The 23,272-nt window shown below is 34.9% G+C and overlaps 1 protein-coding gene across 2 annotated transcripts; it reads right to left on the bottom strand.

The window, feature by feature from the left end:
• Positions 1–1,144: 1,144 nt before the first annotated feature.
• LOC133305601 (phototropin-1-like) lies at positions 1,145–23,272 on the bottom strand. 2 transcript variants are annotated; one of them, XM_061505855.1, is made up of 24 exons: positions 22,861–23,272; positions 21,110–21,750; positions 20,219–20,401; positions 18,661–18,752; positions 17,162–17,444; positions 16,485–16,701; positions 16,329–16,399; positions 15,703–15,809; positions 14,687–14,736; positions 14,428–14,532; positions 13,978–14,037; positions 13,810–13,899; positions 8,327–8,403; positions 7,397–7,481; positions 7,091–7,171; positions 6,650–6,753; positions 5,546–5,595; positions 5,182–5,288; positions 4,950–5,072; positions 4,273–4,324; positions 3,667–3,779; positions 2,831–2,971; positions 2,610–2,711; positions 1,145–1,342 (listed from the first exon to the last, which is right to left on the bottom strand). In XM_061505855.1, exons 2-23 carry the CDS (start codon positions 21,736–21,738, stop codon positions 2,613–2,615), a joined length of 2,919 nt encoding a protein of 972 aa, XP_061361839.1. In that variant the 5' UTR covers positions 21,739–21,750; positions 22,861–23,272; the 3' UTR covers positions 1,145–1,342; positions 2,610–2,612. The 2 variants fall into 2 exon arrangements, with proteins under 2 accessions (XP_061361839.1, XP_061361838.1); XM_061505854.1 differs by lacking the exon at positions 22,861–23,272 and having other exon boundaries at positions 21,110–21,899.

The raw sequence follows: 23,272 nt of genomic DNA, 5'->3' as shown, positions 1-23,272 counted from the left end.
AAAAAAAAATATTAAAAAGAATGAATGAATTCTTATCATTTAACATGATAAGATTACTAAGAAGATTTCAGACATATGGGTTTAATATTTGTCCTTTTAAGGAATACATAATTACGTCATTTTAAATAAGAAAAAGACACAAGCAATAAAAATTATGGAAGAGAAAGTATGTGATTTTTTTAAATTTAAATTTTAAATAAAAAATATTAGGTTGTATTTTTTCTCACTTAAAATGACACAATTATACGTCATTTAAAAAGGATAAATATTTTTCCCTTTATATATTTTCCTCATTTACTATTTTGATTTGTGCTCCATATTATTATAATCTCAATTAATCTTTATTACTTTTCTTTCTTCTTAAGATTCTAATATAACAATATTGAAGAATGATAAGTAAGACAGACATAAAAAAAAAGATAAATAGAATATCTCGTCTCTATCTCATATCTGAACAACTGAAATTATCTCACATGATGTCAATGAGATGATCACATCCTTCAACAATAATAAGGAGGGGTTCTTAAGTATATACTTTTTTTATTTTTTTGGGTAAACATATATACTTAGTTTTATCTAAAACTGTAATGCGATTTCAATTGGGCTTTTTTCACTTCATGTTACGTGGGTAGGAATTTAGTTCATTTAAATGTTTGTTTGAATAATTAGTGAAAATTTGCGGTTAAAGTTGGCAACTTAATATACTATTTTTTTATTGTTCTTTTTCGAGATGTACAAGGAAGGATAAGCGATGATATAATTACGTCCTTGTTATTATAAGTTATAACTAATAAAAAATGAGTTCAGTTTACTTTTTATGTGGATTCGTACTAAAGTTCTGTGTGGTTGGTACTTTGGAGGTCATTGCCAACTGCTTGCAAACTGTACTGTACGAGGGTCCCAATCCAACCCTGTGGGAACTTTAAAAAATTGTTGTGCATCTCCATAAGTATAAGGTGTCATGTCATGATTAAAGGAGTGTTGTTACTTATTCACAAATTAGAAGTGGTTGAAAATAAGTTTAGGCCGGCCAATAAATGATTTGGTATTTGTTGGTGTTTGGTGGAAATAATGAAGCGTGGATGTCCAAATGGCATTCCTGCAAACCAGGCACTGAAGAAAGAAAGAACGAAAGGGACAAGGGGAAAACACTGAATAAATTATTGTAAAAAGATTTACACCATCACTTGGCAAATTAGAAACATCACACCATTATTCATAAATTACAATGACCATGATCAAAATCAAACTTGGATTGCTTAACTGGGATAGCTTCAGGCCTTGTCCACTACTAAAGCAACAGATTAAAATTCCATTAATTGCTCAAGAACCCAACTTTAACCTACATATCAGTAGATAATAATTTAGTTAGTCACTAAAATGGTATATATATATATATATATATAACAAAGTTATACTTACAACCTTTTTTTTTACAACCTCTTACTACTATATCTTAACAACGTCGATTTTCGCCAATCAACGGTTATCATTTATCATTTACCACCATATCTTATATATATATATATATATATATATATATATATATATATATATATATATATATATATATATGGGCTTATCATTTCTCAAGCTGCCGGAGATAAAGTTATCTCCGGCTGCTAAATCATAATCGTACAAAGATAGATCAATTGTGATAAAGAAAGAGAGAGAAAAGAAAAATCATAACCATTCAAAGGTGAATCAATTAATATAAGGAAATAAATAAACAAAACGACGTAGTTTTGGGGTGGTCGGCGATAAACTTATCTCAAGTTGCCGGAGAAATATTTCTCCCTATATATATATATATATATATATATATATATATATAAAAGATTGAGTGTAAGAGTCATTGCTTTTACATTGGTGTAAGTTGATCCTGTCTCACACATATATATATATATATATATATATATATATATATATATATATATATATATATTTCTCATTTTACATTTTTCTCATGTTACACTCAAAATTAAAAAGTAGATCCCATCTTGATTTTTTTGTCTTTTCACTTTTTTGTTGACTCCACTCATGTATTGTGAATGTAACATAAGAAAGTTATGTCATCTAAAATGAGAAAATTAATCCATATATATATATATATGTATGTATCTATATATATATATATATATATATATATGGGTTAGGATCATTTTATATCAGTGTAAGTTACGCTCTCAACCTTGTCCGTTAATCTCATTTATATCTAAGAGCTCTAATTTTTTAGTAATATGAGTCATTGGATACAAGTGGATCAATAGTCAAGATTAAGTGTAAGACTTCTAACTCTTACACCGGTGTAAAAATATCCTGCCCCTATATATATATATATATATATATATATATATATATGGGGTAGGACCAACTTATACGGATATAAGAATAATAAGTCTTACACCAAATATTAACCGTTGATTTTCATAAATCTAACGGTTCTGATTTATCGGGTCACAATCATTAATTAATTATTAATTTACAATAAATTATAACCGTTAGATACACGAAAACCAACGTTTGATGTAAGATTTATTATTTTTACACCGGTACAAGTTGATCCTATCCCTATATATGTGTGTGGAGAGAGATAGTGATAAAGAGACCTTTCAGAAGACATTTATCTCCTCTAGGCCAGGATCTACGAATTTGGCTTCCTTATCTTCTTCAGTTGTGTTGGAGAGAGGAACATCAAGCTCTGGAGGTTTCTGGTAAGACACAGAATGTTTTACTAATCAAACAGGTAATGACAATATGAAATAGAGGATGAAAGTAAACATGGTGTAGCAATATGGAAGCTAGTGCCACTAAAGTTTTCTTATGTTACCATGCAACGAACTAGGGCCCAGTTGACACCCCGGAAGAAGGGGTGATGCTTAATGTCATTTGCTCCTCCCTGTGAACCCAATCTGCTTTTGGGGTCTCTGTCCAACAACCGGTACATTAACTGCTTTGCACTGAGACTTACCTGCATCATCATGACACACAAGATTATCATCTAATTCCTTTGCACACATGTGGATTCAAACTTTTTGAGGTTTTATCATTCAGCATGAAGCATATAACTCCAGACTATAGTCTGATCAGATGAGGTTTTTTAAGTATTTCATGTGAAAATTCCAATTTTCAGAGTTCCAGCTATTATAAGCCTATTGGTATATTATTATTCTGCAGCAAAGTCTAAAAGCATATTTGGTATATATCTATTGGTGAGTATCCCTTGCACATGAATACATGATTATCCGATGTCAGATTATTTGCATTCTCGCATTGTGCGCCCTAAAATCAAATGATAATGAATCTGCTAAGCTTTTTGTAACACCCTCAAATTTCTAACAATTTATAAAAAAATTCTTATAATAAATAAATTGAAATGACTAGGAGCATAAAAATGGTGGAAGAAAGTTTAAAACAAAGAGGCAAGAATAGAACTTTAGTATTTAATTGCAAAAGAAACATGCATGCTTCAAAAGCTGGCCATAGGCTGTGTAATATTATTGTCCAAAGTTTGGCAACTATAAATGCAATTTGACAGTCATGACTCTTATTTCAATTTCTTTAACTTGTTGATTATGTTGAATTTCAAGAATACAGCTTCCCCCTGAAAGAATTTAAGCAGACTTGTGTGAACATAAAGTTGTGCAGTAGAACAGTCTCACTCACCTGTTTACTTTTGGGAAATTTCAGATCCTTGTGGAGAATATTTGAAAATGTTCTTTGCCTATTCTTTCCCCTGAATGGTGTATACCCATAAAACATTTCATATAGAAGAATTCCTGTAAAAAGCAATGCATGCTGTGAAAATATGTCTCAAGTGTGTCCGTACTAATCTGACTGTTTTCTTTTGTACGTGAAAGACACCAACAGTTTAGGATGCGGCCAATCAATTACATTCCTTACAGTGAGAAAGATGCAATTAGGATGAGAGATGAATGTTTATCTTTATCTTTATCATTTCAAAAGTCTTTTGGTCAAAAGATTTCAATTTATTCTCTTCACATCATGAAATCCACTTAATTGAGAATAAAAAAAAGGGCGTGGCCTCAGTTAAAAAAAAGTTGACAAAGACAAAGGTTTAAGAAGAATGAATAGAATTAAGCTCAACTTATAAGAGAATACCATATGCTGAATAAACATAGATATATCCACTATACAGAATAAATTTGAAATGTATTCTGTTTCTCCTTTTATGTTTTCAAATTGTCGAGTTTTTTTAACATTCATTTAGTTGCCTAATGGCCTTTATTTATTGTAAGAATTAAAAATTACCAAGAGCCCACCAATCCACAGCACTAGTATGGCCGGAACCCGTTATAATTTCCTGCACAAGCATTGAACTGTCAATTACAACAAATTGTGAGAAGTGCGTAAAAAAAGGTCTCTACTCTCTACATTGGAACAAGAATTATACGTGTCTAATTGGCATGTTTATCAAGAATGATCGGACAAACAAACTGCAAGTCCCCTCATTCTCCTTAACTCCTATATCAAGTATGAAGACTGTACTACAGAACTTATTATACTTTCTAGTGAACTATATCATTAGTGCTTTCATAAGAATTTGGTGTCCAGTGTAAAGAACTAATTCAATCCAAAAATTTAAGTTAATAGTGAGGTTACATTAATAGTTTTATATATCTCTAACACGCTCCCTCATACGAGAATCCTAATCTACCTGTGCTAAGAAACTCACAATATTTAATTATTAGAATGGGGGCCGTGAGTATCAAACCTGTGACATGGAGGTTTTGATACCATAATATTTAATTATTAGAACGGGGGCCGTGAGTATCTAATCTGTGATACGGAGGCTCTGATACCATGTAAAGAACCAATTCAATCCAAAAACTTAAGATAATGGGTGAGGCTACATTAATGGTTTTATATATCTCTAACATCCAGAAATAATTTTCTGCTCAATTATAATATGTCCAGAATCAACAAACCGGAGCTATGTACTCTTCTGTGCCAACAAAAGAATTTGATGCTCTCATAGGTTCAGCCATAAATATTGGAGCCTGGTTTCCTTTCTGTTGTTTCTTCTTTTCATTTGTAACTGGAACTAGAAGCTGTAAAGAGTGCAATCAGACATGTATAAAATTGTTTCAGTAATCCGAGTTAAAAAGTATAGCTTCTAAAGTAAAACTTCATTATCTGAAGATCTTGTCCCTAAGGTACCTGTGGTTTGCAAGATGTTAAGCATGACAAATCAAAATCTGTTAGAGACACATGTCCATTGTTCTGGAGTAACACATTTTCTGGCTTCAAATCCCGATATATTATCCCTGTGAATTCTCACCAAACAATATCATTATTTAGATGCTGTTTTGAGTGTGTCTTGGAATACGTAAATAAAATTTTAAGCGGCAAGATTTCTTGCTACGACAGAATTTTGTGATAAGAAAGGATCATTTAATAAAGTTGAAAGGAAGTTCATGAGTTAAAAAGAGAAGGTAAAAACAATAACTATCACCATTACTCAAATAATAATTATAATAACAATTATTAACATCATGTCATATGGGTGATGAAAAGAGCCTACCTTGACAATGAAGGTACTCCAATGCAACAACTACATCAGCCGCATAAAATCTATTATATCAACCAATCTATGTCAGTAAAAGGAAAGTAGAGAAACACAAGTAGCTGACATTGTTGAAGAAGGATCATCTGCTTTAATAGTGGGTATTGACAACTATTTAATAAAGTCGCAGTACAACAAATATTAAATGAAAAAGTTTATAACAATTTAAGTCCATTAGAAAGAACATCTATTATGTCTTTTATATGCATAAGGTGTAGAAGTGGGAATACATGTGTAAAGAACTAATTCAGCCCAAAAGCTTAAGCTGTTGGGTGAGACTACATTAACGGTTTTATATATCTCAACACGCCCCCTCACACGAGAGCCCACTGGACTTGAAGGGTGGACAATGCACAGACCAACCTACCTATGCGAACAAAGAAATTCCACTTGAAAGAAAGTGGGGGACGGTGAGGATCGAACCCGGAACATGAAACTCTGATACCATGTAAAGAACCAATTCAACCCAACAGCTTAAGCTCTTGGGTGAGGCTACATTAATGGTTTTATATATCTCAACAACATGAAACAATGAAAGAATAGATATCAAAGGTACAGATAATTGTCAACTCAATAAAAGCAAGGGATATAGCTGAAATGGTGTGAGCATTTAAACAGAGAGACAAAACTCTGCCTTGGTGCAGAAGTGGGAGACCAATAATGACCTAGATAAAATTAATGAGGAAAGGTTTGGTGGCAACATGATTGGAAAAAGTCTGATTTGAATAAAAAGGACTCATAAAATATGAATACATATTGAAGGACTCAATTCATTATGATTGACGTTGAAAGCTTGAGAGTTTCTGTAGTGAGCATACAAGACTATAATTTAGCATTTACAATAAAGGAAATATGTTTCTCATGTTGCATGAGACAAAATTGTCTTATGTACACACTTTTTTGTGTTTTGAATGAAAAGCATATTACCCTTACAATAAAAGGAAAGTTGTTATTGTTTTCAAAACTCCCCCTTCCCCGCTACCAATTTTGACTGTCTTCAAACAATAAACTTGTGATATATCATATATGTGCATGCATACTTTGCGTAGTAGTATAATATACCTCACTGCATCTTCCTTAAGGACCTTTGATGGCTGTTGTTCAAGAAGCAGGAATAGTTCTCCACCAGGACAGTAATCAGTTATCAAACAAACATGTGTTTTGGTCTGCGAATATATCAAGTTTCAAAGAATTGACAAATTCATTTTATAATGAGTGAATTAGTAAAGTAAGCATCATTTAATAGCTTGTAAACTTGAATTAAATGAAATAGGAATTAAAGGTATCAATGTTGGTCAAGACTGAGAATATGATGTATGAAATCATCCTCCATAAAAGCAAGGATGTATGTTAAAAGAGCTTGTAACATATTTGCACTTTATAACCACAGGGTCGCAGGGGGTAGTGATCAAGTAATTTAAAGATCCTAATGTTCCTACAAGTTTCTCTAGTCACTAATAATTAATAACTATCTTACTTTGAAGTAATATGGAAGTTTCAAACCTGAAAGGAAGCATATAATGCAGGAAGAAAAGGGTGGTCCAATATGTCAAGGATTTCTCTCTCTGTGCAAGCTCTATGCACCTGTAGTTAATAGTTAAAAGAGAACCAGTAAGATAAAATTGACTCATTAAGTGATAAAATTTAAAATGTATTACCAAAAGGCAAAGAAAATGAAGCCAATTCAGTACAGAGCAACTTCCATGGGAACATTTCTAAAACTCTAGATCGTAGAAGGTGGACAAGTAGAAATAAAAAATTAACAGTAAAATGAAAAATATAGGCATGCCAAATGATCATATTCAGTACCTTGTTACGATTGAGCATAACACCCTTCTCCATAGCCTTCATGGCAAAATGTTGACCAGTTCCACATAGCTCCACCAGATGAACGCTGAAAGCCAGTAAACGAGTTGTATAGTAACATCATCGCCACAGAAGCTTTATAGGAAAAAGTAATTAACAGAGAAAAACTTCATATCACCCAAATCAATGAAGAAATTCTAATTAAGGTTATAGGATTTTAGCTCTATTGAGTTTTCAGCTAAACTACGGACTAATTCATCAAGAAGTCTCTTATATATGCTGAAATTCCATTGAAGAAATGTTAAAGACTTACTAGTTAATAAACACCCATTAACTAAGAAACTTAGACGGTTTGACTTATCTGGTAATTGGTAATGATTGGAGCAATGAAATCATTAAAAAATACATGTAAGTTCATAAGTCGTTGATGCATGTAAAGAACCAATTCAACCCAAAAGCTTCAGCTGTTGGGTGAGGCTACATTAATGATTTTATATATCTCAACACGCCCCCTCACACGAGAGTCCACTGGGTTTGAAGGGTGAACAATGCACAGGCCCACCTACCTATGCGAAGAAAGAAATTCCACTAAAAAGAAAGTGGGGGCGGTGAGGATCGAACCAGGTACACAGAGGCTCTGATACCATGTAAAGAACCAATTCAACCCAAAAGCTTAAGCTGTTGGATGAGGTTACATTAATGGTTTTATATATCTCAACAATGCAAATGAAATCCACCAAGTTGAAAGGGATTGAACATACAATGAATGCATTGTTTCAGGTTTTGTTTCTCAGGTACCATGTTAGTTATAAGTTTCCAAAACATCACAGTTGTATGGTTATAATTCATTTCAGCTGCCAAATAATTTAACCCTCATGCCACATTTTCAAGCACATTTGAAGGGTAGTGGAAAAGAGAAGCAGGTGAAAAAACCTGCCAGTATCTCCTGATCCCAAAGGTTTAATTGGCTTAAAATGCTTCAAACCTATCTGTTCTCCACTGTCTAGGATCTGCAAAACCATGGTCACATAATCAATTGGCAAAACATAAATGGTATATTCAAAAAGTGACAAGGAAGAAAATCCAAGATATAACAACCATAAGGAACAAAGAAGGATCTTTGATGTCATGTTTACCAATTCAATAATCTTCAATAGAATACATGATTAAAAAAATGAACACTTCCAAAAAAAATCTAAAGAAACTAGAGAAAAATAAAGAATGTTGTTGTAAATAGTGTCATAGAAGTCCCACATTGTGTATATGTCTTTATATTTCTTATTTGGTTTAATATATATAAATGAAATCTCCTTCGTGTAGTTGACACAAGGATTACAATGAATACCTCTTGTATCTTGATAATTAACATGGTATCAGAGCTTAACAAGAGGAATCCTAATCCGCGTTTTTTCGGTAGACCACTGTCCGCTGAGTAAAATATATATATTTTTTCCGGAAACAGTCATATCTGTCAGTTTCCGGCTTCCATATATCGTCTAAGGACCTGTTTGATCACTGTCGCTGTCAGGAACCACCGTTGACTGCCGTCCGCCACCGTTGACCGCCGTCTCCGACGACTTTTCCTGCGAGTTTTCCGGCGAAACACCCACCGTTCTGCTCGCCACAAAGAGGCGGCCCTCTTTGTCCAGGACCCACCTAGAGATTCTCAGCCACGCGCTCTCACGCGCGTGAGACAGCAGCTGCAGCCCGTCTTCTTGCAGTGGCGCGTAGAGGCGCGTGCGGCTCTGGTTTGCCATCGGACCACCACGGTTCTCCTCGTCTTCTCCTTGCGCACCTGGATCTGTCCTCACTTTGTGGTTTTGACTTCTTTACGGCTTCCCACAACGTCTTTTCCCTTGCTGGTTACTATTCACGCGTGTCTCTTTGCTTTCCATTACTGTTCATCTTTGTTTCAGGTGACTTATGGCTGATTTGTCACCCCATGATGCATCCAAGGGTTCTCAAAAGAATGACACGCCTGTTTTTACTAATTATGTTAATGTTCCGCTGCACGTCGACAAGTTGGATGGCTCCAATTATGATTCTTGGGCTTCTGATCCCCGACTTTGGTTTGATGGGCAGGATTATGCTGACCATCTCATTACTAAGGCTAAGTCTGTCTCGGTAGATGAACGCCCTTGATGGAAAAAGGTTGATGCTCAGTTATGTAGCATCATCAAGTCTACCATCCACCCGTCATTGAAGCAGATCTTCTGTGCTCACGTCACTTGTGAGTCTGTTTGGCGTCAGGCCAAGTCCCTTTATACCAATGACACTCAACGACTTTACGGGGTTTGTCAAAATTTGATAACCGTTATTGTTGTTCAACACTTTGATGTCTCTATGTCTGCTTATTTGGGAAAAGTTTAGGGTCTCCTTCTTGATTTCAATGAACTTTTGCCGCTTGCTGCAGACCCTGCTAAGGAACTTGAGCAACACAGCACATTCTTCATGCTTATGGCTCTTTATGGCTTGCCCCCGGATTAATCTGTCAACCGGGATCAGATCTTGGGCTCTACTACTGTTCCATCCCTGGACTCTGTTTGGTCTACGTTACTTCGAATTCCACCTAAGTCTACTTTGGAGCCTGTAATATCTGCTCCCTCTTCCATTGACCCTTTTGCACTTGTTTCCAAGGGTTATGTACGTGGACGAAAACCCTCTAAGGGACGCTTTCATTGCACTCATTGCAACAAGTCGGGCCATACTATTGATCGTTTCTGGGATCTTCACGGTCGCCCTCCTCGCTTTGCTAATTTTGCTCAGAGTGTTGCTCCTGCCTCAGACTCTGCTTTGATTGCTGGACCACAGCCACCTCCGTCTGTTCTCACTGACTTCTTGCAATGGTATGAAGAGAAGCGTCCTCCTGGTACCACTGCCTTTGGTGCACACACGGGTAATTCCTTTGCTGGTATTTCTCACTCGCCCTCTCTTGGTCCATGGATTCTCGATTCTGGTGCATCTGACCATATTTCTGGTAATAAGTCTTTATTCACCTCTCTCTGTACGTCTGGTCCCCTGCCCAGTATCACTATGGCTAATGGGTCACTGGTTCAGTCCCAAGGGATTGGCACTGTTCTCCTTTTTCCTTCTATTCCCATTAACAATGTGCTTTATGTTCCTAATTCTCCTTTCAACCTTATTTCCATAAGTCGCTTGACTCAATCCCTTGACTGTATTATTTCCTTCACTAAAGAGTCTGTCATTTTGCAGGATCGGAGCTCGAGGAGGACACTTGGCGTCGGATCTGAGTCCAACGGCCTTTATCAGCTTTCGACTTCTATCCCAGTGTGCACTGTTGTGGATTCTCCGCTTACTATCCACGCTCAGTTGGGTCATCCGAGTCTTGCTAAGCTCCAGAAGATGGTCCCACGTTTTTTAAATTTATCTAGTTTGTCTTGTGAGTCATGTCAGTTAGGGAAGCACACTCGTAGTTCGTTTCCCGATCGTGTCAGTCGTCGGTCTTTGTCTCCTTTTGCTTTAGTTCATTCAGATATTTGGGGTCCTAGTCGTACCGTTTCCACTATGGGGTACAGATATTTTGTAACTTTTATTGATGATTATTCTCGATGTACTTGGTTATTTTTAATGAAAAATCGGTCTGAATTGTTTTCCATCTTTAACAAGTTCTTTAATGAAATCCTTACTCAATTTGGTGTTTCGATTCACCTTTTTCGAAGTGATAATGCTCGTGAATATTTGTCTCATCAGTTTCAAACCTTCTTTGCATCTCACGACATCCTTCACCAGACATCATGTTCACACACCCCTCAACAAAATGGGGTTGCTGAACACAAGAACCGTCACCTCATTGAAACTACTCGGACACTTTTTTTACATGGTCATATCCCCTTCCAATATTGGGGTGATGCTGTCCTCACAGCTTGTTATCTCATTAATCACATGCCTTCCTCCGTACTTAATAACCAGGTACCACATTCTGTGTTGTTTCCCCATCAACCTTTGTACCCACTCACTCCTCACGTCTTTGGTTCTACTTGTTTGTCCATAATCTCAGTCCTGGCCTTGACAAGTTATCTGCTAAGTCACATAAATGTATTTTCCTGGGTTACCCTCGCTCACAAAAGGGTTATCGTTGTTACTCTCCCAGTCTTCGTCGTTACTTTGTCTTGGCGGATGTTATTTTCTTTGAGTCTATCCCATTCTTTGACTCCTCCTCCTTTCCCAGTGACTCTGTTGCTACTTAGCTACCTTTACCCCTTGTTTCAGTTCAATATATCCTTTCACCACCTCCTTCTTTAGATGTCCCCGCCCTTGTTCCCCCCCTCCAGGTTTTTCGTCGTCGGCAACGTCCACCTGTTCCCCAGGACCCTGCCCCTATTGTTACTGAGGCTCCTGTGGACTCACTTCCGTCATCATCTCCTCCGGCAGCTCCGATCCTTCCATCTGACATTGATCTACCCATTGCACTCCAGAAAGGTATTCGTGATTCTCGTCCCCCTCCCAGGTATTTAATAAATCTGAGTTATCATCGTCTTTCACCAACCCATTTTGCTTGCCTCTCTTCTTTTTCTTCTGTATCTGTTCCTAAGACTACAGGTGAGGCGCTATCACATTCTGGATGGCGACAGGCCATTATTGATGAGATGTGTGCACTTCAGAGCAGTGGTAACTAGGATCTGGTTCCCCTTCCCTCTGGGTAGTCTGTTGTTGGCTATCGATGGATATACACGGTCAAAGTTGGTGCTGATGGTCAGGTGGACCGTCTCAAGGCCCGATTGGTGGCTAAAGGTTATACTCAGGTATTTGGCCTCGACTATGGAGACACGTTTTCTCCTGTGGCGAAAATGACTTCTGATCGTCTCTTTATTACTATGCCAGCCATTCATCACTGGCCTATGTATCAGCTGGACATAAAGAATGCTTTCCTCCATGTTGATTTGCGGAAAGAAGTTTATATGGAGCAACCTCCTGGGTTTGTTACTCAGGGGGGCTCTAACCTAATTTTTCGTCTCCGCAAATCCTTGTATAGTCTCAAGCAGTCTCCCCGGGCTTGGTTTGGAAGGTTTAGCACTGTTGTACAGCAATTTGGCATGACTCGGAGTGATGCTGATCACTCAGTCTTTTATAGACACTCTGATTCAGGTTCTATTTATTTGGTGGTATATGTTGATGATATTGTCATTACAGGTAATGATAATCATGGCATAACTCAGATAAAACAACATCTTTGCCATCATTTTCAAACAAAGGACCTTGGAAGACTCTAATATTTCTTAGGGATAAAAGTGGCCCAATCCAAAGATGGCATTGTACTGTCACAGAGAAAATATGCTATGGATATTCTTGAGGAGACAACTCTGTTGAAAGCTAAGCCCGTTGATACTCCTATGGATCCAAATGTCAAGCTTTTGCCAAATCAGGGGAAGCTATTTTCAGATCCAGAAAGGTATAGAAGATTGGTTGGGAAACTGAACTATCTCACAGTTACTCGACCAGACATTTCCTTTGCAGTCAGTGTAGTAAGTCAGTTCTTGAATTCTCCTTGTGAAGATCACTGGAATGCAGTAATCCGTATCCTCAAGTACATCAAGACTGCTCCTGGCAAAGGTCTTCTCTATGAAAACAAAGGTCATACCAGAGTTGTGGGATACTCAGATGCTGATTGGGCAGGTTCTCCCATTGATAGAAGATCCACCTCTGGGTATTGTGTATTCGTTGGAGATAACTTGATTTCCTGGAGAAGTAAGAAACAAAGTGTAGTTGCTAGATCAAGTGCTGAAGCAGAATATCGCTTTATGGCCACAGCTACCTGTGAACTCATCTGGTTAAAACAACTACTGAAGGAACTCAAGTTTGGAAACACTGGCCCAACATCTCTCATTTGTGATAATCAAGCTGCTTTGCATATTGCTTCAAATCCGGTGTTTCATGAAAGGACTAAGCACATTGAGATAGATTGTCATTTCCTTAGAGAAAAGATTCTCTCGGGAGATATAGTCACTCGTTTTGTCAACTCAAATGATCAATTAGCTGATGTATTCACTAAGTCTTTGAGAGGACCTAGGATAGATCAGATATGTAACAAGCTTGGTGCATACGATCTATATGCTCCAGCTTGAGGGGGAGTGTTGTTGTAAATAGTGTCATAGAAGTCCCACATTGTGTATATGTCTTTATATTTCTTATTTGGTTTAATATATATAAATGAAATCTCTTCGTGTAGTTGACACAAAGATTACAATGAATACCTCTTGTATCTTGATAATTAACAAAGACAAAATTGAAGCCAGCCCAAATGTCAAATGACACATGATGAAATTTTTACCACATATGTCAGTGTTAGTAGTTTATGGCCATACTTCGTACTAATAATTCCTGAATCTTTAATTAGTTACTAACAATAACAAGAAATACAGGAACATATGACATAGTTTCAAATATAAAAGTAATACCTTCTGAATGGCTTTCCAAGCAGCGTCCTCTCTCCTATGAGGTTTGGGCTGAACCAGTTTTGAATGATTTATCCATAGATCTTCAGGTTTCTGAAGGTAGCCAAAAGGTCATGTAACAAATTGAATTCAAATGCTTTTCAGACGATAAAGATAATCAGGAGACATTACCGAATTGGCATCTGGAAGTTCTCTCACTGCATCATCAATATTTTCTGCAGTCTCTTTTACCTGAGGATGGATGTCAAATAAACTTGTTACAACTTGAAAAATACAAAGCATAATAAATTGATCAAAGTTTCCAACTGTTACAGATAATACCAACAAATTTTATATCCAAAACTTTCTGTTTGGTCATAATAGAGGCAAAATAGTTTGAAACTCAAGAAAAAGCGCGATTTCAATGTAAGATAAGGGTTTAACTTTTCAGCATTTACTACAGAAAAGTTGTCTGCTATACACTATGTACTCCGGGGAATACATAGTGTAACTTTTGAAATCTAAATAAAAATAGAGTTCATTTCAAAAGTTACACTATATACTCCCTACATAGTGTGTGGCAGATAAATTTTTTTGGCGGAAATGTTTTTCCTAAATGAAGCACTTGAATAGAAACCAGACCAATTTTTCTCCCTCCTTTGCAGTATTTTCTGCAATGCGGTTGTGAAGAGGCTCCACATGTTGACTACCATCCAGTTGAACTCCAATAAAATATTGTACTTCTCCCTGTTAAACAATTAAAGAAGGAAAAGAGAAACAAGTTAACCTTTGTTTCTTTTCAAAGTTTTGGTAAAGGAAATATAATTAACCACCATGAACAAAAGTCATATGCCAAGATATTAAATATACAACACCTTCAGAGGACTATCATAAACTTTACCTTCTGATCACGCATAGGTTGCAAATGAAACAGGTTCCAGAACTTTTTACCTGGATTGAGCAAAGAAATCTTCAATAGCAAGTGCAACATTTTCCTTTGCAGACTAAGAGAAGGATTCAGGATTTGAAAATAGGAATATATGTGAAAATATCATGAACTGTTTTTTATCTACTAGTACTCATACAGGTTTTTTGTGAAAATTTTTGGATATAACAGCATTTTTGTTTCTTTTTAACAAGGAAGCACGAATACTTCAAAATAGTAGTCGTATGAGTTTAGGCAAATCTTATGATTTTTGAACTTTTATACCAATGCAAATGGTTATACCATAATAATTACATAAGTTATAGCATTTTACTATGTCTACAATAGTAACTTCCAAGATATTGATTCTCTCTTTTGTGTTAATTTTATGGGTTTTATAAGAGTTATGTTGTAGGAAAAATGATTCTGTAATGTTATAGAGATTTGTTTTGCGTGCCGTAATTTTTTTTTTCTTTTTTCTTCAAAAAGTGTGGGCCTTACAAAATGTTGTGTGTGTAGAAAAGTTTGTTGTGTCATGTTAAATAACAAATGTAAACCCCTAATTTTATATTTTGTAGTTTGTACTATAGTCGTGTTATTTTATATAATTTTTAAAATTTGGCACATATCCGTGTCCGTGTTATATGGTATCCCTTATCTTATGCCATGTCCGCACTTTCTAATAAAAGAAAAAAGTTGGGTTATATTGACAAAATTTTTTTTTACAAATTTACAAATTACAGTATGTCTAACCAGTAAGACTCTACTCGAGTATATTACCGATCAGACATAATGTAGTTTGTAAATAAAAAATTTATAAATATAACTTTCTCTAAGGAAAAAATAGTGTGGCACTGAATATCCTGAAAACTTTTTAATCATTTAAACTTAATATTGCTATACGAATTATTCACATAATACTTACAAAATTCCAATCTAAAATAAATTAGCTTATTAACCTGGGTACCCTATTGAATGTTAAATAAGCTTACCACTCTTTGTATAATTAATGAGCTGCACAGTAACTTCTGTTTGGTTGTCAATAGCCTCTCTAATTTTTCGCACTGTTGCTGGATCAGTTTCAGGTCCTTGCAGAAACCTATATCACCAAATAGCATATAAATAAATACCACTGAATTTTGGCATTATACGAATTGAACACCTTCTAGATCATTTCAAGGTATTTCAATCTTTTCAAGTTTTGAGAAAGGAATTTAAATTCTTATTACTAGCTTTCATCTGGCACTAGTATAAACTTGTTGTGCAGTAATTTTAGAGTTTAGTTTCTATTTTGTTTTATATATATTCTTTGTGCGACAATTCAGGTAAAGGTGCATAGAAGCACCAATTTACATGATTCTATGTAATTTCATTTTCAGTTGGTATATATGAACCAAATTGTTTTGATATTCATTTTCGTAGTAATGATATATTAATTTAGGATTTGATATTTCTCGTATTGTAGAAAATAAAATTATCTTCTACATACATATAAAAGCATGTGGAGCCCATATGAAGAGAAGGGTGAAGAAAAAAAAAACATTGGCCCCGTATAATTTTATATATGTAAAAAATAAAACTATCTGAGATACATTAAATCCATTAAATTAAAGTTTACCTGCAATTTCTTCCCAAGATTTCTTCACGACTATACTCTGTAAGCTCTAAGAAGCTATCAGATGCAAAGATCTGTAAAAACAAATACAAACATTACCCTCTTACGTACAGAAATGCATTATTTTTGGTGCAACATAAATGATATAAAAAATCTTACAATGGGGTTGTCAGGTAGCCTTGGATCAGTAATGACAAAGTTCTTCTCGATACGTTCAAGAGTGGTAGCAAGATCAAGACCCTTTCTTTTTTCCCTCTTCAGTATCTTTTTATCAAAACTATCAGGCCTCTCATCATCATCACTAGTCTCAGAGCTATCCTCAACAGCTTGTTCATCATTGCAGCCTTCGTTACTGGACTGAATTTTCCTGATGAACCTGAAGCACAGAATTTAAAAAGGCAAAATTTATGAAATTAATAGGATTACATCAAATACAGATTCAATTACAAAGAAAAACATCTAGAGATTATGTCATGTCAGCTATCAACTCTCCCAAAAAAATTTAAGTTATTGAATAAAACACACGATTTTATCTATCACTATATATATAATATAAAGGGAATATTATATTTACAAACTTTTTGTTTACAAACTATACTATGTCTGATCAGTCATAAACTCTTGATTGAAGTCTGATTAATCATACTTAGATAGTTTGTAAGAAAAAAAGTTTATGAATATAACATTTTCCACTAATCAAACATAGTATAGTCTGTAAACAAAAAAGTTTAAAAATATAACTTTTATATATATATATATATATATATATATATTGTATCTAACATCTCAAGAAATAAATTTTTTTAAAAAAAAAAATGAAAGAAAGAAAACTATACCCCATGAAAGAACGGCGACGAGAATTTTTGTGTTTCTTTTCAGAAAGCTCAATGATTGGCTGCATTGAATTTCTGTCACCTGCATGTGATTTACGTCTAAATGAAGCAACACTCTCAGATTTTCTCCTTGATGAATTTTTTGCTTTGTCTTCAGAATCATCATCATCATCACATGCTGATTTTTTGATCAAGGGACGGTTTGCTGATTCACTCAATGCCCGTGGACGCCTCACGGCTTGTACCAACTCAGATACTGAAGTGTTTGCCTTCTCTTTCTGACGAGCTGCGCAATTTAATTAATTAATTAATTATATGTAAGCTTTTTAGTTTGGTTAAGAATGTAACCATAATTTCTTTCAACTTGCAACTTGTGCATAGCATTAGCATGGTTGGAATCTTCTACATCATTTGGGTGTATACCAATTGAATTGATCTCGATTTACTATATATCATGTTTACGACAACGGAATCATGCAGTCTAACATCAGATTCTAATTATAACTAACGTACAACGTTGGTTATGTTCAATAAGTCTTGTCCAAACTTGACCTTATATATTAGGATTTAAATTTTTTTTATTGGTATTATAAACCTATGGTCATATAGGTCTTACTCATAATAGCAAATATGAAACATGCAAAACGCTAATATATATATTTACGTTATTAATGTCTAAATTAGGCGTACCTAGGTGATTTATAACATTTATTAAATTATTAAAAAAATAGTTTGATATTAATTATTGTAAAAAAAAATTGAAAGTATGGTTGTAGTTTGACTTATATTTAGAAATGTAAAATGTTTGTAAAATGATCTTAACTCACTTGAATATTTGCTTTCAAAATCTTATATATGTAGAAGGTTCAATATTCTTAATGATATATTCCTGTCTTATTTTCTTTCTCTCGTCGTGTTTCATAAGGCCCTAATTAATTAGAAAAGATCCCTTAAATACTTTTCCAGTGGTACAGTTTTTCTTATGCCTTAGCAGGGTGTAGTATTTTATATGTATATATATAATTTTGAAACTTTTGTAGGTATAAATTATAAATATATTACTATTAATTTATTACTACTTCATTTTCGATTTTTTTTAAATACATGAAGGGCACAAAACACACACACACAAAAAAAACCTAATAAATCAAAGAAACAAAGAAAAACAAGAAACATCATCCAGGTAAAATATCGCAGATGTTGCAAGGTTCCGTACCTGTCCAAAGTAATGTACCCTTAATATACGTGGATTCATTAGCGTTGTCATAGTTCTATTGACTCCATGCAAAGAGTACACCCGCTAAAGTCAAATGTTTTCCTTGATGTAACAAAATAATAACGCAGGGGTAACACTTCACCTAAGGTATACATATATTATAGTATTAACTAATTAATTAATCTCTTATTTGCATGTGATCTTAACTACAAATTTGTTGATTATTTTTCTAATTTAATGATTTAAAAATAATGTAAAATTAGTGAAAGACACGTCGAATACATACCATCATATCGAATCAAGGATTCGGGCAATCCATTGGGACGTATCATCTTTTCCTTGGACCCCTCCGTATGCTTGCTAACCTCCACTTGCATTCTGCCACATTTCCATACAAAGAAATAATCATAAATATATTGTGTTTCCTACTGTTCCGTTCCATTACATCAATTAAGACCCGCGTGCAACCAATGCCTTTTTTAATTATTTGTTTGTCAACCTAAAGCAATCAATAGCAAGAGGAGGAATATTCTTACTACCAAAATTTTCTACTACCAATTCACTATCTATCTAATTACTATTGAATCAATATCTTCTCTTTTTTCAAAAACTTTTTAGCATTTTCTCTTTGATTCAATGATAATTAGATAGATAGTAAGTTAGTAGTACAAAATTTTGATAGTAAAAATATCGTCCCTCCAACACCAATATATGAATAATGTGGCCTGAATAACTGTGACAGAGATATAAAGAGGTCCATTTAACAAAAATATTTATTTAAGAAAAAACATATATTATCAACAACCTCATAGGCTCGACAATGGGATCCTTATAGTTATTCCAAGTCCAGTTAATATTTCTTTTTCTACTTCCCATATCATATTTGGCATGAAAGACAATTTTCCTCCTTATGTTCTTAAAAAAATTTATAGCCTTTCGAGTGTAAAAAAAATAAGAAATGAAAATTTCTGGGCTGATTGACCATTTCATTCATATTCTGATTTTTTTTTATCATTTTATTTCTTTTTCTAACTTATATATCAATATACTTTTCTTTTCAAATTATATATCAATTTGATCCTCTTTGGTTAAATTTTGACCAAACTATAACCATTAACAAATTGTTTATTCGATTAAATGTTAGTTAGATTTTGATTAAATAAGGGTATACTGATATATAATTTAAGAAAAAAGGAAAATTGTTTACCGAAAAAAAAAAGGAAAATTAATATAAAGATTAGGAATAAGGGTAAAATGAAAAAATAAAATAAAATAAAATGGTCACTCTAGCCAAGTGCCCACCCATAAAAGAAAAGATACATAGATGTTTGGGATAATTATATTCATCATCACATTTCAAGTGTAGTAAAATAATAGGAACTTATCTCTTGATTTTAACTATTATTATTGACTATGTGTTTTTTTGTGTCACATCAACTTTTGAATATAATTAATAATAATAACCCAACATTTAAATAGTAAGAGAATCAATTTTGAATGGAAATAATGGACATAATAACAGAGCGCTATTTGGCAGTTTCTAAATCCAAAGAAAACGAAATTACAGAGCAGTCATAATCATAATGGAGGTTGAAAATGAAGTTAATCCCACTCATCCCCCTTCTTATCTTAGAATTTGCATACGACACTTGTTTAATACAATGACCAAATCAACAAAGAGTCAATTCCATGTCATTACAATATAAGGTCCCAAGTCCCAACCACACTATCAAATCAAAACAAGGACAACAATAACACCAAAAATGAACTATGCTAGATTCAATTATTAATGTAGCACCAAAGAGAAACTATTAAAAAAGAAAAACTATGGTTAACATACATACCCGATAAATTTGAGTACTTTGCCATCGTCGTCCTTAATGGGTGCAATAGTGAGAAGGTTCCAAAAGGGTGTCCCATCCTTCTTGTAATTCAGTAACCTTCCACAGTAAGTAATCCCTGTTTGCAGCGCTTCCCTTATCTTTGCCACGTCATCAGGACCCGTATCCGCTCCCTGTAAAAACCGACTGTACCCGACCCGACTCATAATCATAATCCGTTATTACCGTTTTCTATACAGTTATTACAGTTAAAAGACCTTGCGTTACAGTTAAAATATCCTTACAACCTAAAAAATTTACAATCTATTATCATCAAATTTTAACCATTGATTTTCGTCATTCTAACATTTATAATTTATAGAGAATTACTAATTAATTAATAAGTATGACCCAATAAATTATAACCGCTAGATTGACAGAAATCAACGTTTAAGATTTGATATAATAGATTATAAAACTTATCTACACTGACCCCAAAACCATGTTGTTTTGAATTAATGAAGGGTGTTTCCGTAATTTTGTTTATTTTTTTATGATACGAATTCTACCCAAACCCCCCTCATTAATTCCCTAAAATTATGAAAATATCATTCATTAATTCAAAACGACATAATTTTAAGGGTCACTGTATATAAGTTATATTGGGTGATTGGAGAAATATTTTACCCTTAATTAAATTAAATGAATATTGAAAAAGTTTATTGTTTCTCATGTTATAAGAGATAAATTTATTTCCTAAGTACACATAAAAGTGGGTGAAATTCATATTTTTTCTTTATTTCTCATCTCTTCACATGTGTCTAATACACTTTTATATATTTATAGATAAAATTTATCTCCTGCAATATGATAAATATTAATCCTATAATAAAATAAATTAAAATATTAGTGTACCAGTTCCTCCCTATGACCTCCTTGGATGTATAACCCGTCATCTTAAAGAACCCGGCACTGGCATACATAATCGGGTAATCGGGTTTGGTAGCATCCGAAACGACGAAAGTTTGTTGAAACGCCGATAAAGCGTCCCTCAAGTCCTCCGAAACCCTAGGTATTCCCCGGGATTCCATGCCGCCTTCGTCGGAGAATTCGCCGGAGCTCCTCACGGAGTTGTTCGAGTCCCTCCTCGAACAGCCGGCGACCTTCGCGCTCGGCTCAGAACCGCCGGAGTTCCGAACCACCACTCCCTGCGTCTTTCCGGTCTCCGTATCCTTTTTCAGCACCAAACCCCACTCCGCAGCTCTCTGAGCCGCCGCGTCGGATTCTCCCTCCGCCGGCACAGGATCGCCGAGGACGGCTGCGAGTTTCGGCGGCGACCTTGGAATGGGATCCTTGAGGGCCATCCAGGAGGTGTTGGTGATTTCATCGGAAGGAATGGAGTCGCCGGCGATTGGTTCCATCCATGTCTTCCACGAGGAATTGGAACGCAACGGCGAGTTGACTGTTTTCTCGGTGGTGGAGTTGGAGGAAGAAGGGTTGAACACTTCGAGCGAGCCACGAGGGTCTCTTGTAAATTGCTCCATCACCCTCACTCTCTGTTGAATTCATATATATACACATATGTTAATGTCAATTAATGATTAGTAATAATAAGACTCTGCATGTGTTTCTGAAACTTGTTAATGTGTACTTCAGAACTAACATTTTTAGCTATCATGATTAATATATGTTGTTATCCAAAGTATTAACCCAGGCTTGCCCTTATATGTTGTAGGGTAGTGTTTGTAATTGGAATGACATTGAACTGTGATACAGTGAATGATGAGTTGTCTGGGGGTGTATTTCGTCATTTCAATTTTGTTCATTCACTTAATCATGAGCACCTCACAGTGTTTAAGGATAGGATTAAAAGGAGTTGAGGAGGTAGACATCAATGATTATGTCAGAACTGAGACTAAGACAATGTCTAGGTTGTTTGCTGATTATGTCAGAACTAGGAAACCATACTGTCTGTTATAATTATTGATGGAAGCTCTGCTTAGGGAAGAATCCTTCTTATGGTAGCGTCTGTTATAATTATTGATGGAAGCTCTGCTTAGGGAAGAATCCTTCTTATGGTAGCGTAGAACAGAATTGAAAGAAAATATTTCAATCTAAACTTGCATGCTTTATAAACTGTTGGGGTATAAACTGACGTAGTACAAGGACAGTTGGAGAAGTATAAGAAAAGTTCAAACGTGAATTACTACAAAAAGAATCAGGTTGGATAGAGTAGATGTATATGATTGACAATATGCTAGAGTATAATGCATGACCAGACTAGGAAATACCTCAAGTTGAGCTGTGCTGGAATCAGGAATCCTAAAATTGGAAACTGGTTGGGGCTGATCAATTTGATGGGTTGTGTACTTGTGTTGTATTCTAATTTGTAGAAACAGCTTTTAATGACAGGAGGAGTAAAAGTGGAAGAAAAATATATAGGGAAAAAAAATCTGAATCATTGTGGAAGAGGATTGGGTTCCCATCCCTGTGTAGCCAAACTTCACATGGCTCTTGCACTCATTCCAATAATTTTATAACTAAAACCCTCTTCACTGAGTTCACTCTCAAATCCTACAACATTTGAGACATCAAAACTTCACTCTGTGTTCAGGAACTAAACAGTTTTTTTTCTTTTTGGCTTTTTAACATCTTAAAAGTCTTACCTTCAATGATTTCTGGTCCCAGTAATTGACAGTCTGGCAATGGGTTGTCAAGCAAGAAAAGCAACATGAGCAGAGAACGTGTACATCTTCTTAATCTTTAGGCACGTTGATCTCTGCAGGCTGTACCCTCAAGGTTGTTCCCAGGATAACACTGTTTCTGTTTCTATGTCTGAGATGGTGGACTTATTGCAGAGGACAAGAGCAAAATCAGACAACAAAAAATGGAATATATGTACTCATTTTTGGGTCTGGAAATAAAAAGAAAGAATATTAATACACCCACTATCTTTCATAAGAGAAATTATTGCTTAACTAAGAATAACAGGACCTTGCAGAAAGGCATGGTCATAAAGATAGGCTTGGGAAGTGGACACGTGAGACCATGTTGGCAGATGCGAGATGATACACGACC

The sequence above is a fragment of the Gastrolobium bilobum genome, unplaced genomic scaffold (assembly GCF_033153095.1).
Source record: "Gastrolobium bilobum isolate Gb01-03AN ecotype WA unplaced genomic scaffold, APGP_CSIRO_Gbil_v1 utg1533, whole genome shotgun sequence".
NCBI classification, from domain to species: Eukaryota; Viridiplantae; Streptophyta; class Magnoliopsida; order Fabales; family Fabaceae; genus Gastrolobium; species Gastrolobium bilobum.
The sequence above is the reverse complement of the archived record's forward strand: the minus strand, read 5'-3'. Positions and strand labels throughout refer to the sequence as shown.